The sequence below is a fragment of the Oncorhynchus mykiss genome, chromosome 2 (assembly GCF_057628025.1).
Source record: "Oncorhynchus mykiss isolate SJ-2025 chromosome 2, ASM5762802v1, whole genome shotgun sequence".
Taxonomy (NCBI): Eukaryota; Metazoa; Chordata; class Actinopteri; order Salmoniformes; family Salmonidae; genus Oncorhynchus; species Oncorhynchus mykiss.
The window spans coordinates 85,067,072-85,082,687 of record NC_143023.1 but is presented as its reverse complement, the minus strand read 5'-3'; the positions used below and the strand labels follow the sequence as shown (position 1 = coordinate 85,082,687).

At 41.1% G+C, this 15,616-nt stretch overlaps 1 protein-coding gene across 1 annotated transcript; it reads right to left on the bottom strand.

Moving 5' to 3' along the window:
• Positions 1-8,986: 8,986 nt before the first annotated feature.
• Positions 8,987-14,817, bottom strand: LOC110498064 (uncharacterized). Its single transcript, XM_036934715.2, has 7 exons — positions 14,369-14,817; positions 13,961-14,054; positions 13,081-13,182; positions 12,665-12,991; positions 12,400-12,542; positions 12,208-12,317; positions 8,987-12,105 (listed from the first exon to the last, which is right to left on the bottom strand). The coding sequence occupies exons 1-7, from the start codon at positions 14,381-14,383 to the stop codon at positions 11,967-11,969; spliced, it is 930 nt and encodes a 309-aa protein (XP_036790610.2). The 5' UTR covers positions 14,384-14,817; the 3' UTR covers positions 8,987-11,966.
• Positions 14,818-15,616: the final 799 nt, after the last annotated feature.

Genomic DNA, 15,616 nt, shown 5'->3' with positions numbered 1-15,616 from the left:
TGATCTACCTTCTGCTGAAACCATTTTTTTTATATAAATATAATTTGAAACTAATTGAATAGAACTACTGACCTACAAGGATACAAAATATGAGTTATTCAGGCTTCAAATGTCTGTTGATTACTGGATTATAAAATCTGAAATGGCATAATGGTTGTTGTTCATTACTCTTAAATAACCAATCAACAGACATTTGATTAGAGACTAAGGATTGTATGTCAGAAATGAGAATGTGAAATGACAGGTGTCTTCTCTAAAGTGTTACGTCACGTTAACCGTGTAGTAAATATTCCATTGAGGTTAGTCTTCAGAGGCAAAACACTCCACTTAAATTGCAATAAACCTGAGGCAGAAAAAATGGTCCAATAAAAAAAAGAACAAACAATATTCTAAACAGACTAAACTCTGATTAGAATACTCTAATACTCAATGGAGTGGAGCAGAGACAAGACGTTGTGGAATCTAGCTCCGATTACATCGATTCGCCCAAGATCAATACTTTAAAAATTTAAATTATGAAACGCTAACCTTGTACCTGTGTTCGTCCTTAGTATTTGCGTGCCTTTCTTTATTTCCATACTTTTTCAATAAACATTAATCAAATACAACCACCGACATCAGAAACGTCCTTCACCATGGAGTGGAGTTTATTCTGCTACCTCAGGAGATCATTTGAAGTTAAATTGTGTTAAAGAAATCTACGGCAGAGAAATAATATGACCGCCTGGGGGGAAAAAAATATTTCAGGGGAAGTAGGTGTAATATCTGAATGACCTATTACTATCCATAATCTACAACATGGTTATAAAACACTTATAACAGATCCATTCCTTTAGTATGAATCAAGGCAGGCGGGGTGTCTTTACAGCAATCATTTACTTTTGTGGCCATTGCAGGCTACTACGACGAGTGCTTCCATTGGTCTTTGAAAACATCCAGTAGAGGGCTCACACAGCAAGAAGAGCAACACTGACTGTTCTCAGCAACAGGGAGTCAAACTTTGAAGCAATGCAGCACAGTCATTCTTCCAACTGTATGTGTGTTGGAAAGTGTTTTCAATATGTACTATTGGAATAATATAACCATTTGAGTGTTTGGATATGGAGAGATTGAGATGAAGTAGGGGGAACAGATGAGAAAAACTAAAAACGGAATCAATCTCTGTGCTCCATAGTGTGATCCATAGACGAAGAGGCCAGTATGGTACACTGCACTTAGACGCTTGAGCAATGGAGATAACAGAGCATCTCCACTTTCAAAATAGAAGTGCACATTTATTTTTTTTGCACCCCCACTTTCTTACCCAAAAAGTATCACGATCCATCGGGTAATTTGCCATTGTCAATGATTAGTAATGTTTTGAGCTAGTCTGCATTAAAATTGATATGTCCATTTTATGTACGATATAATAATTAACAGATTGCATTTTGCATCCCCCGTCGCCTCAAGATGAATGCTTTAGCCCACTGGAAAGTTTTGCTTCCCTCCCACACACCACTGTTTTGGTTTAGTGCAGTTAGAAAGCACTAGTTGTACCATTGGTGTTGAAAAGGAAAAGACACCTGGAAAAGAAAATTGTTAATCTATTTTGTTGTACCGTTACATTTGTATCGTTGTTTCATGTCTAATGCACTCAAGGTGTTCCTACATATCATTTGAGAGGCGTCCACCACAAGCAAATTTTGTCATTTGACTTTGCCTGTAAGAACCATGATGAGCACAGGCATGTCTGATTAGGCTTCACTGTATCGCAGCCTCTGGGAGAATCTCAATTGCTTGCGTCCTCTCTCCTTGCCTCAGAGGGGAGGGACATCTGGCTTTCTACTCCAATGTGTTTTGAGAAGGAGAGAGGATGCGAGGAGTATGCATTTGAGATTCTGCCACTGACATCCATCAGCCTACCAAAGGTTGGACCTTTGGAGAAAACTGAATGTCCGGTAGCTCACGGGCTGTCAATGAGTAGCTCGCAAGAATATACCAAAGACAGTTCAGTATGAAGCACAGAAGGCTGGTGGCACCTTAATTGGGGAGGACGAGCTCGTTGTAATGGCTGGAGAAGAATGGGTGGAATGGTATCAAATACATCAATCATATGGTTTCCTTGTGTTTGATGCCATTCCATGGGCTCCGTTCCAGCCATTATTATGAGCCATCCTCCTCTCAGTAGCCTCCACTGGTGTGAAGATAGGTTAGAACTGCATCTCCAATAGAAATCTCTGATCACACTTGTAGGTGATGTCATGTTGACATTAGTTAGCTAATTGGATGCGTAGAACTAAGCTATATATTGTTTTAAGGTCATAACAAGGAATATTTTGCTATTTGATTTTGGAATTTTAAGATCCCTTGAAGTATCAAAAAATATATAGAATAGTTTTTTGAGGAAAAATGTTATTTGGCCTTACTGCTACTAGCCCATACAAACGCATTGAATAACAGAAGCACTACATGGAACAACAGATAGTCACCAAAAAATTATCTGAAGGAAGTTTGTTCTTAAGAAAGCTAAGGAATTATTATTATTATTATAGGTAATTATATATTTTGTTACATGTATTTAACCCCTTATTTTTGGCACTGAACAGTCTCCTTATATACTTCCATTAACTTTTTCAAACGGTAACGGGGACCTTCAGACGGATCTTGTGAGGCCGGTGGGCATCCTACATCCTACATCCTACAGGCCTCACAAGAGTCTCACCTTTGCACAGAAGGGTCATATTAGTGTGAAGGTGGAAGACAGAAGTTTTAAGATCGGCTGTACTGAGTTCAGATGAGTCTCAAGATGTTTGTGAGGGTCGTAGAGAAAAAAGGAGAACACCATCTTGTTTGTGAGAGTCAACTATCCATCGAGGGGTCAAAATGGTTTCTAGGCCAAACCGTTTGAATGCTGCAGATGATTTTGTGTGTAAAATGATTTTTGGGATGTCTCATGGTCTGACAAACACTGCTCTAGCTCTGTCACCTTTCACCGTAGATGCGGAAGGGTGACATAGGTGGATGTGGTTGATTGAGACGCATCCAATGCAAAAAAAAACGGATATCTCTAGCTTAAACTGACAGATTTTGATGGGGTACTTTTTATTATTGTAATTGGATTTCCGCGGGGACGTGGACATCGACTGTAGGGGGTGTTTTATTTTTTGAAAGTATAATTTTTGATATATATATATATATATATATATATATATATATATATATATATATACATATTATATATATTTTTTCCCCCTCTTTTTCTCCCCAATTTCGTGGTATCCAATTGGTAGTTACAGTCTTGTACCATCGCTGCAACTCCCGTACGGACTCAGGAGAGTCAAAGGTCGAGAGCCATGCGTCCTCCGAAACACGACTCCGCCAAGCCACACTGCTTCTTGACACAATTCCCACTTAACCCGGAAGCCAGCCACACCAATTTGTAGGAGGAAACACTGTACACCTGGCGACTGTGTCAGCATGCATGCTCCCGGCCTGCCACAGGAGTCGCTAGAGCGCGATGGGACAAGGACATCCAGGCCATCCAAACACTCCCCTAACCCGGACGATGCTGGGACAATTGTGCGCCACCTCATGGGTCTCTGGTCATGGACGGCTGCGGCACAGCCTGGAATCGAACCAGGATCTGTAGTGACACAGCTAGCACTGCGATGTAGTGCCTTAGACCGACTGTGGGTGGTGTTAACCAGAAATATTTTTATTCTTTAAATACTGTCAAACTATTTGGTGGAATGTGCTTTGACTTTTTTAAATGTTATATCTTGAAGACAACATTAATTTGCTTTGTCTCTAGTGTACCATTTGCCTACATGTGCATTTGCCGACAGGCATTTGCGGAGCATAACAAAAAATAAACCAAACCAAGCATCACACAGTTCTTCTCTCTAAATTCCCTTTCCCCTCCATGTCTCACTCACTCAACTGCATTCTAACCGATCCCTCTACACACATTTCTTGAGTGAACACACATATATTCCAACAATGAGCTTCAGTGTTGGAATAGTTGCATTCCTGTGTACAGTGCCATCAGAAAATATTCATAGCCCTGGATTTATTCCACATTTTGTTGTGTTACAGCCTAAATTCAAAATGGATTAAATGTATTATTTTTATAACCCATCTATACACAATACCCCATAACGACAAAGTGAAAACATGTTTTTAGAAATGTTAGCAAATTTAGTGAAAAATAAATACAATAATTTACATAAGTATTCCCACTCCTGAGTCAATACATGTCAGAATCACCTTTGGCAGCGATTACAGCTCTAATAGCTTTGCACACCTGCATTGTACAATATTTGCCCATTCATATTTTCAAAATTCTTCAAGCTCTGTCAAATTAGTTGTTGATCATTGCTAGACAATCATTTTCAAGTCTTGCCATAGATTATCAAACAGATTTTAGTCAAAACTGCAACTCAACCACTCAGGAACATTTACTGTCTTCTTGGTAAGCAGTGTAGATTTGGCCTTATGTTTAAGGTAATTATTCTGCTGAAAGGTGCATTTATCTCCCAGTGTCTGGTGGAAAGCAGACTGAACCTGGTTTTCGTCTAGGATTTGCCCTGTGCTTAGCTCTATTCCGTTTAATTTTTATCCTAAAAATCTCCCCAGTCCTTAACGATTACAAGCATACCCATAACATGATGCAGCCACCAATATGCTTGAAAATATGGAGAGTGGAACTCAGTAATGTGTTGTATTAGATTTGCCCCAAACATAACACTTTGTATTCAGGACAAAAAATGAGTTACTTTGCAGTGCATTTTTTTGCGGTATTACCAGAAGCCATCGATTACAGGCAAAATCCGCACTGAACTATAGGCTAGAGCTGCCGCTTTCAACGAGCGGGACACTAATCCGGACGCTTATAAGAAATTGTGCTATGCTCTCTGATGAACCATCAAACAGGCAAAGTATCAATACAGGAATAAGATCAAATCCTACTATACTGGCTTGTCGGATGTGGAAGTGCTTGCAAACCATCACGGATTACAAAGGGAAATCCAGCTGCGAGCAGCCCAGTGACGCGAGCCTACCAGTCGAGCTAAATGCCTTCTCTGCTTGCTTCGAGGCAAGCAACACTGAACCATGCTTGAGAGCACCAGATAACCTGCCGCCCCGTAGCACTCACATCTGTAGTCATGAAATGCTTTGAAAGGCTGATCATGGCTCACATCAACACCATCATCCCAGAAACCCTGGACCTACTCCAATTTGCATATTGCCCAACAGATCCACAGATGATCCAATTTGTATTGCACTCCACAATGCCCTTTCCCACCTGAAGAAAAGGAACACATATGTAAGAATGCTGTTCATTGACTACAGCTCATCATTCTACACTATAGTGCCCTCCAAGCTCATCTCTAAGCTAAGTAACCTGGAACTGAACACCTCATGGTGAGGGTAGGCAACAACACATCCGCCACGCTGACCATCAACACGGGGGCCCCTCAGGGGTGTGAGTGTTTAGTCCCATCCTGTACTCTCTGTTCACCCACAACTGCGTGGCCAGTCACAACTCCAACACCACTATTAAGCTTGCCGACGACATGACGTTGGTAGGCCTCATCACTGACGATGATGAGACAGTCTATAGGGAGGAGGTCAAAGACCTGGCAGTGTGGTGCCTGGACAACAACCTCTCCCTCAAATGTGTTCAAGACAAAGAAGCTGATCGTGGACTACAGGAAAAGGAGGTTCGAGCATACCCCCATTTACATCGATGGGGCTAGTGGAGTGGGTTGAGAGCTTCAAATGCCTCGGTGTCCACATCACTAAGGACCTATCATGGTCCAAACACACCAACACAGTCATGAAGAGGGCACGACAACACCTAGGAGGCTGAAAAGATTTGTAATGGGACCTCAGATCCTACAATAGTTATACAGCTGCACCATTGAGAGCATCCTGACTGGTTGCATCACCGTTTGGTATGGCAACTGTTCGGCATCTGACCGCAAGGAGCTACAGAGGGTAGTGTGTATGGTACCTCTATAGCAGGCTGAGAGTCAGAGGAAGGCACAAAAAATTGTCAAACATTCCAGCCACCCAAGTCACAGACTGTCTGGGACCAAAAGGCTCTTTAACAGCTTCTACCCCTAAGCCATAAGACTGCTGAACAGTTAATCAAATGGCTACCAGGACTATTTACATTGACCCCCTTATTTTATTCTTATCTATTATATTTTTTTGCACTGGCTCTCTGGCGTAGGCTTGATATGCACTCACTGAACTCTAACCACACACACTCACACATACTGTACTACACTGACACTGACACTCCAACACAAACACACACACACACAAGCATTTCACGGTAAGGTCTACCTGTTGTATTCGGAGCATGTGACAAATAAAATGCTGGTTGAATCTGTTTGAAATCCACTGCTTGCCTTAAAGACCTTACAGATAACTGTATGTGTGGGGTACAGAGATGATTCAAAAATCATGTTTAACATTACTATTGCACACAGAATGAGCCCATGCAAGTTATCAAATCAAATCAAAGTTTATTCGTCACATGCGCTGAATACAACAGGTGTAGGTAGACCTTATAGTGAAATGCTTACTTATTGGCTCTAACCAATAGTGCAAAAAAGGTATTAGGTGAACAATAGGTAGGTAAAGAAATAAAACAACAGTAAAAAGACAGGCTATATACAGTAGCGAGGCTATAAAGTAGCGAGGCTACATACAGACACCGGTTAGTCAGGCTGATTGAGGTAGTATGTACATGTAGGAAACATTATGTACAAAATAAGTTACAAATAACGCGGGAAAAAAACACATAATAGCAAGTTATTATGTGGCTTGTTAAGCAAATTTTTACACCTGAACTGATTTAGGCTTGCAAAGGGGTTGAATACTTATTGACTCAAGACATTTCAGCTTTTCATTTTTACTACATTTGTAAAAATGTCTAAATACACCATTCCACCTTGGCATTATAGGGTGTTGTTTGTAGGCCAATGACAAACCATCTCAATTGAATCCATTTAAAATTCAGGCAGTAACACAACAAAAATGTATGTTGAAAAAGCAAAGGGGTGTGAAGATTTTATGAATTCACTGTATTTTCCGCTTAAGCTACTTTGCAAACTGTCAGTACCGTTTAAGAATTGGTTAGCCTAGGGTTAGGATGTCACCCCCTAAACATAGACAGATTCCGCACTGAAAATATGCTAAACATTTGTTTGATAAAGACAAATACCATATTTTCATCCGAATAATTAAGCCTGAAAATAACTATTCTAGACGCAAGATGCACATCACTTCGCAATTGCAACTTTTTTTATTTGGAAAAAGAAAACATTTCCATTTTATTATGTTATATTACATGTTTTTTACTATAAAATAGGAGTGTCTTGACTGTGATAAGGGTTCGAGAAATAAGAGGGTCTTGTCTGCTACATTAATGAAACAAGGCTATGCCATTGCACAGCCATAGGCTTCTACAAGCAAGTGTCACTGCTGAGGTTGCTGCCTTTTTCAAGATTGTGTTCCACGATATAATATAACCAGTTAATAGTACAGTTTCAATACATCAATCATAAATGCCACTTGTTTTTTTATTGACTGAATATATCGGGCAATTTAGCTATTATGATGTGTTATCTGTAATGGTTATGATACATTAGACATTGTTGAGCACTGTTGGCATATCAATAAAAGAGAGAAAAAAAGAAGAAAAAAAACATCTGGGCTTTAGATTTTTTTTTAAATGCATATATTTTTTAATTGGAGTACTCAAGTTCAATATAATTTATTGTGGCAGGACCAGAAAAATAGTTGTGTTCTGTTCATAAATATGATTCCCTCTATGAAGAAACAGTATAAAAATATATATTTGCATCCCACTTTCAGACAAAGTCAAGCACCCAAGGCAATTGATGAAATGCTATTTGCCGGCCTCCCGGGTGGCGCAGTGGTTAAGGGCCATCAGAGTCCCTGGGTTCGCGCCCAGGCTCTGTCGTAACCGGCCGCGACCGGGAGGTCCGTGGGGCGACGCACAATTGGCCTAGCGTCGCCCGGGTTAGGGAGGGCTTGGTCGGTAGGGGTGTCCTTGTCACATCGCGCACCAGCGACTCCTGTGGCGGGCTGGGCGCAGTGTACACTCTGGTGGCCAGGTGCACGGTGTTTCCTCCGGCGCATTGGTGCGGCTGGCTTCCGGGTTGGATGTGCGCTGTGTGAAGCAGTGCGGCTTGGTTGGTTGTGTATCGGAGGACGCATGACTTTCAACCTTCGTCTCTCCCGAGCCCGTACGGGAGTTGTAGCGATGAGACAAGATAGTAGCTACTACAAACAATTGGATACCACGAAAAAGGGGTAAAATACAAATGCTATTTGAATAGAGTTCCCCATCTAGCAAGAAGGTATCAATGTGGCCATTCACTGAACAGCAAGAGACGATACATTCGCAAGAATTAATTCTACTTTATGTGCCTGTAACCCATCTACCAGTGAATGTCTGTGATCAGGCAATGTATTCTGCATTGACAGTGAAAGCAGTATAGTTAAAACAAGGACATATGTAGTATTTGTAGTAATTAGCTAGATAGTTACTTTCAAACCTAAGGCTTTTTTTCGGCAGGGACCAAAGATTCCAATTCTACTTGCTATTTCTTTAATTTTTTTATTTGACCTTTATTTAACTAAGCAAGAGAGTTAAGAACAAATTCTTATTTTCAATGACAGGTTAACTGCCTTGTTCAGGGGAAGAACAACATATTTTTACCTTGTCACATTAACATTAGGCTACCAGCCACCCCCTATTAACTCAATATGGAGCACATTTTGGTAATTTATCAGACACTCTTATCCAGAGCGACTTACAATAGTGATTAAATACATTTTCATACTTTTTTTCATAATTTAATTTCATAATCGAACCCACTAACTCTGGAGTTGCAAGCGCCATGCTCTACCGACTGTATTGCAAAGGAGAGTAGAGAGCAATAAGGGAATGACTTAAACTCCTTAATGTCATTGAGGTTCAATGATTTATTGACTAAGCAGAAATTACGCCTTGCTAGTTAGTGTACAGCACAATGTAAGCAAAAGCAGCAAAGATACTGTAAGAACATGAAACATCATTTTATTCAGTCCCTTTAATCTATGACTAAAATTTTCCAGTGATACTGTATATTGACAGCGGCTATTGAATGATGTACATTGTGTGAAATGTGTACACAATGTGTGTGTGTATAGTACAAGTCAAACATTTGGACACACCAACTCATTCAAGGGTTTTTCTTGAATTGTACTATTTTCTACATTGTAGAGTAATTGTGAAGACATCAAAACTATGAAATAACACATATGGAATCATGTAGTAACCAAAAAAGTGTTAAACAAATCTAAATATATTTTATATTTGAGATTCTTCAAAGTAGCCAACTTTGCCTTGATAACAGCTTTGCATACTCTTGGTATTCTCTCAACCAGCTTCATTAGGTAGTCACCTGGAATGCATTTCAATTAACGGGTGTACTATGTTAAAAGTTAATTTGTCGAATTTCTGCCTCTCGGGCTTCCTTGCTAGCCATGTTCCCTCGTAACGATGCCGTTCCTCCTTTGCTGCCTCCAGCTCCTCCTTGGGATGGCGATATTCCCCAGCCTGCCTCCAGGGTCCTTTACCATCCAGGATTTCCCCCCAAGTCCATGAGTCCCCCTTACCACGCTGCTTGGTCCTTTTGTGGTGGGAAGTTCTGTCACGACCGTCGAAAGAAGCGGACCAAAGCGCAGCATGGTGAGCGTACATATTCCTTTTATTTAGGATGACGCCGACAAAAACAATAAACAATAAAAAACAACCGTGAAGCTTGAGGGCTATGTGCCACAAACAAAGTTAACTTCCCACACTGAAAGGAGGGAAAGGTTTACCTAAGTATGGTTCCCAATCAGAGACAACGATAGACAGCTGTCCCTGATTGAGAACCATACTCGGCCAAATTATAGAAATACAAAATCATAGAAAACAAAAACATAGAATGCCCACCCCAAATCACACCCTGACCAAACCAAATAGAGACATAAAAAGACTATCTAAGGTCAGGGCGTGACAATCTGTGCATGTGTGATTCCCACTGTGAAGCATGGGGGAGGAGGTGTGATGGTGTGGTGGTGATTTGCTGGTTACACTATTAGTGATCTATTTAGAATTCAAGGCACACTTAACCAGCATGGCTTCCACAGCATTCTGCAGCGATACACCATCCCATCTGGTTTGTGCTTAATGGGACTATCATTTGTTTTTCAACAGGACAATGACCCAACACACCTCCAGGCCGTGTAAGGGATATTTTACGAAGGAGAGTGATGGAGTGCTACATCAGATGACCTGGCCTCCATAATCACCCGACCTCAACCCAGTTGAGATGGTTTGGGATGAGTTGACCGCGGAGTGAAGAAAAAGCAGGCAACAAGTGCTCAGCATATGTGGGAACTCCTTCAAGACTGTCTCTCATGCCGTCTCTGGAGGGGGTGCGTCACCTGAGTGGGTTGATTCACTGATGTGGTCATCCTGTCTCTCATCCCCCTTGGGTTGTGCCGTGGCGGAGGTCTTTGTGGGCTATACTCGGCCTTGTCTCAGGATGGTAAGTTGGTGGTTGAAGATATCCCTCTAGTGGTGTGGGGGCTGTGCTTTGGCAAAGTGGGTGGAGTTATATCCTTCCTGTTTGGCCCTGTCCGGGGGTGTCCTCGGATGGGGCCACAGTGTCTCCTGACCCATCCTGTCTCAGCCTCCAGTATTTATGCTGCAGTAGTTTATGTGTCGGGGGGCTAGGGTCAGTTTGTTATATCTGGAGTACTTCTCCTGTCCTATTCGGTGTCCTGTGTGAATCTAAGTGTGCGTTCTCTAATTCTCTCCTTCTCTCTTTCTTTCTCTCTCTCGGAGGACCTGAGCCCTAGGACCATGCCACAGGACTACCTGACATGATGACTCCTTGCTGTCCCCAGTCCACCTGGCCGTGCTGCTGCTCCAGTTTCAACTGTTCTGCCTTATTATTATTCAACCATGCTGGTCATTTATGAACATTTGAACATCTTGGCCATGTTCTGTTATAATCTCCACCCAGCACAGCCAGAAGAGGACTGGCCATCCCACATATGCTCTCTCTAATTCTCTCTTTCTTTCTCTCTCTCGGAGGACCTGAGCCCTAGGACCATGCCCCAGGAATACCTGACATGATGACTCCTTGCTGTCCCCAGTCCACCTGACTGTGCTGCTGCTCCAGTTTCAACTGTTCTGCCTTATTATTATTCGACCATGCTGGTCATTTATGAACATTTGAACATCTTGGCCATGTTCTGTTATAATCTCCACCCGGCACAGCCAGAAGAGGACTGGCCACCCCACATAGCCTGGTTCCTCTCTACGTTTCTTCCTAGGTTTTGGCCTTTCTAGGGAGTTTTTCCTAGCCACCGTGCTTCTACACCTGCATTGCTTGCTGTTTGGGGTTTTAGGCTGGGTTTCTGTACAGCACTTTGAGATATCAGCTGATGTACGAAGGGCTATATAAATAAATTTGATTTGATTTGATTTGATTTTGATTTGATGAAGCTGGTTGAGAGAATGCCAAGAGTGTACAAAGCTGCCATCAAGGCAAACGGTGGCTACTTTGAAGAATCTCAAATATAAAATATATTTTGATTTGTTTAGCACTTATTTGGTTACTATATGATTCCATATGTGTTATTTGATCTTTTTGATGTCTTCACTATTACTCTACAATGTAGAAAATAGTAAAAATAAAGAAAAAGCCTTGAATGAGTTGGTGTGTCCAAACGTTTGACTGGCACTGTACATGTGTGTGTGTTTGTCAGCGTGTGGCATTCTCCCACATCTAGTACCATTCCACCAAATAACATCTGTCTTCAGTCATAAGACTAAAAGGAGTAACATAGGACATAGAGAGGTCCTTTAAATTGATGACAGTGCAGAGAGAGTATCTATGATAATCCTATTTCTCACAGACACAGTATTGTTCAACGGAACACCCATCGTCATTCCAATCCCCTGGGTCTGTTGAACGGTGTATAAACTCCCCACAGTCCTGCTCTGTTTCTTTCCAGCTATTAGGCTGTCCATCCCCCCAATACCTGAAGTAGAAACAACACATAGAATCAAACTGGCAACTCTATCAGAGCCTACTACTCCAGTCAGTGATTTCTAATAGAAACAGAACTCTTCAAATGTCTTACGTGGTAGTCAGTGGTGTGCCGTCCACCCATTTCCAGGTTCCCTCAGCAAATGTGTTAGTCAGACCAATCCAGATTTGTTTATTTGCTCCGTTTAACCCATTGATAAATACCTGTCATTGCGGCACAGAAAAAAGACATTGCTCATATATATCCTCTATCACCCACCTCTCTCTCTGTCTTTATCTCTCTCACCTGTTCCTCTCTGTTGTTTATGATCACAAGGTGTGCTTCTCTCCTTAGACAGTCCATTATGCTCTCCTCCCAGGTTTTATTCACAGTTGAGAAGAAGTAACAGCTGGTTTCGAACTTTATCCATCCTTCGTGACAAGGTCTCCCTAGAAGTTTTCCTTACTTTATTTACAATCATTGATTGATACCACTCTCATTGAATGAAGTAGCAAGAAAACAACATGACACAGAAAGGACTTCTAATGAAGTCAAATGTCATTTTACTCACCTTTGAGCTTCTTGTTCAGTCTGATTGTCTCCCTCTGTAGCTGGTCTCTATCTTTAGTCAGGGTGCTATAACTGGTCTGTAGCTGGTCTCTCTCTTTAGTCAGAGTACTATAACTGGTCTGTAGCTGGTCTCTCTCTTTAGTCAGGGTGCTATAACTGGTCTGTAGCTGGTCTCTCTCTTTAGTCAGAGTACTATAACTGGTCTGTAGCGGGTCTCTCTCTTTAGTCAGGGTGCTATAATTGATATGTAGCTGGTCTCCCTCTTTAGTCATGTTGTTGTAGCTGGTCTGTAGCTGGTCTCTCTCAGGAGAATAATGCTGACCAGTGACTAGGGGAACAGTGAAACATTGAAAACATTTATCAATAATTATGTCACTGAAGAAGATCAATGTTTTAGTGAGAACATACTAAACTTACAGTGTACACACAGGCCTATGATCCCAGCCAGTAGGAGAACACACAGCAGCCCCAGACACAATGCAGCAACTTTGTATGGTCTCTTCCACCACTGAAAATGTACTACATCACAAGATATTATCAATCTTATTAGAAACATATTGGGTCGTTTTCACAGCATTCTATTTCCTTACAACTGGTCAAACTGATGCCATTTGGAACTTTTGCACAGAAAATCTTTCCCTTCTTTTTGATTAATGCATTTTCTCCCCGGTCCCTAAACGTTTGACAGAGAAAACTTGACCAATCTCAACTAGACGGAAGTATTAATTCTATCGATGTATGACATTACTCTGGTGAGCAAGGGTTTATTTAGTCTTCTAGAACAGGATTTCTCAAACTCTGTCTTGGGGCCTCCCCTGGGCGCACCTTTTGGTGTTTGCCCTAGCACTACACAGCTGATTCAAATAACCTACTCACCTTCAAGCTTTGATTATTTGAATCAGCTGTGTAGTGCTAGGGCAAAAACCAAAACGTGCCCCCAACGGGGCCACAGGACCGAGTTTGGGAAGCCCTGTTCTAGGGCAACATACAGTATAATGACAGAAGAGAAGCTGCATGTATCTAATTATAGACAAGTTGACTAACAAATAGCCTACCAAAATGTTGGAAATTATAAGCAGAAACATATCTAAATCATGTCAAAAAATATTTCCGCTGTCTCTGACTATATCCTATGACACATTTTGTATATTAGTGGGTTAGGGTCGGGTGCGGTCCTCAGATTTTCACTTTATCACGAATAGTCGGGCGGTTGCAGATGGATTATTAACAAATGCGGTTGGGTGCGGGTGAACAAACAACTGACCCGCACCACTAGTGTGTGTGTGTGTGTTGGTACCTGAATATTTAACGCCATCTCTTGTTCTGGTCATGCTATGTGTGTCGTCATCAATATCCAATATCTTCATTGTGCTGGAATCATTGTCTTCTACCTGTGTTTGTAAAGATTTCCTCAGGTATCTGTACACATATGCTCAGATACTGTCCCTGTACCTTGCAGTACTTTAGGTCTACATTCAGAAAATCTGATGGCCGCAGTATGTGTGTATGTACAGTATGTATTGGCAAAGTTTGTCTATCAAAAACACTTTAACCCAAAACACTGAAGCTAAAAAAGTCAAATATACTAGCATGCCAAATAAGCACACATAAACAGACAGATTCTCAGACTCTCAGTGACACATTAGCCCACAAAATAGTCAGACAATGAATACAAAATAACAAATGCAATGGAAATCATTCTTACCATGGTCTTTGACATTTGAAAATTGATTAATCCAAATATATTGCACTTGTGTGGATTTAAGTCATATGATGAACCTACTGTACTGAAATGTATTGATCTAGCACCAAACGCAAGATCCTGGTCACCAAACGTGTTTTATAGTCCAAAGTACAGTACATTTTGTGCCAACATCATCATACCATTACTTGGTCAAACAGTTATGAAGTAATAATGTACCATTGTAACTTGTGGTTGATTTGGGCGTACCCATCAAATGTGATGATTAGTAAGAAACTATCCATCTGTCTAAGGCCTTATGGTTAGGCGGAAGTCAAGATAATGTGATTTCCCAGGAAAGGTGCTGCATAGGATTTAAGAGAGGTCATAGTTCTTTAGAAGACGAGGTGCAGTTCATGGTCGAACAAAGATTTTACAGAACAACATTCTTTAGCTGATATATTTTCTACTGTACTGGCACTGTACTGGTCAATGGCACTTCTCCTCCTCTCTCACTCTCACTCTTTCACTTCCCTCTCTCTTTCTTGTTTTTTCTCTCTTCGTTCTGCATTATTATGCAGATGCAGATATTGTGAAATCAAAAGGAAATGCTCCATAAGCAGACTCAAGTCACTCTCCTGAAATGCCTCCCAGAATTGTTCCTTGCAATAAGTTATTTTCATCTATAATTTATTTAAAAAAGATTTGATACGTGAGGTTAATATAACATGGTGTTTAGAGGGACAAGAAACATCTCTGGTTTAACATTTTACTGCAGTGGGCCGAATCAGGGTCAATCAGAGGGATGTGTCTATTAGAAATCACTGACTGGAGTAGTAGGCTCTTATATAGTTGACTGTGAGTCTGTGTTGTTTCAACTGCAGGTATTGGGGGGATGGGAAGCCTAACAGCTGGAAAGAAACAGAACAGGACTGTGGGGAGTTTGTACACCATTCAACAGACCAGAGGATTGGAATGACGAAAGATGCTCCCTTGAAGAAATATACACTGAACTAGATGTGGAAGAATGGCACCCGTACACACACACACACACACACAAAGTGTGTGCACATTTTACACAATGTATATCTTCAATAGCAGTGATCAATAAATCACTGTTGAGTTAATCATACATTAATTTAAGTGACTGTATAAAATAATGTTTTATGTTTATACAGTATGTTTGCTCCTTTTGCTTACTGTACATCATGAAGATTTTGTACTTTCTTGAACAAAGAAGGGAATGTAACGGCTTTCCTCCTCTTCGTCTGA

Bases quoted from the DNA above. Each gene is read 5' to 3' on its own strand.
- LOC110498064 (XM_036934715.2), bottom strand. The intron at 12,543-12,664 runs GTGAGTAAAATG...GAAAACTTCTAG, and splicing joins ACTGAACAAGAAGCTCAAAG to GGAGACCTTGTCACGAAGGA. The intron at 12,106-12,207 runs GTAAGACATTTG...TTTCTACTTCAG, and splicing joins GGCACACCACTGACTACCAC to GTATTGGGGGGATGGACAGC.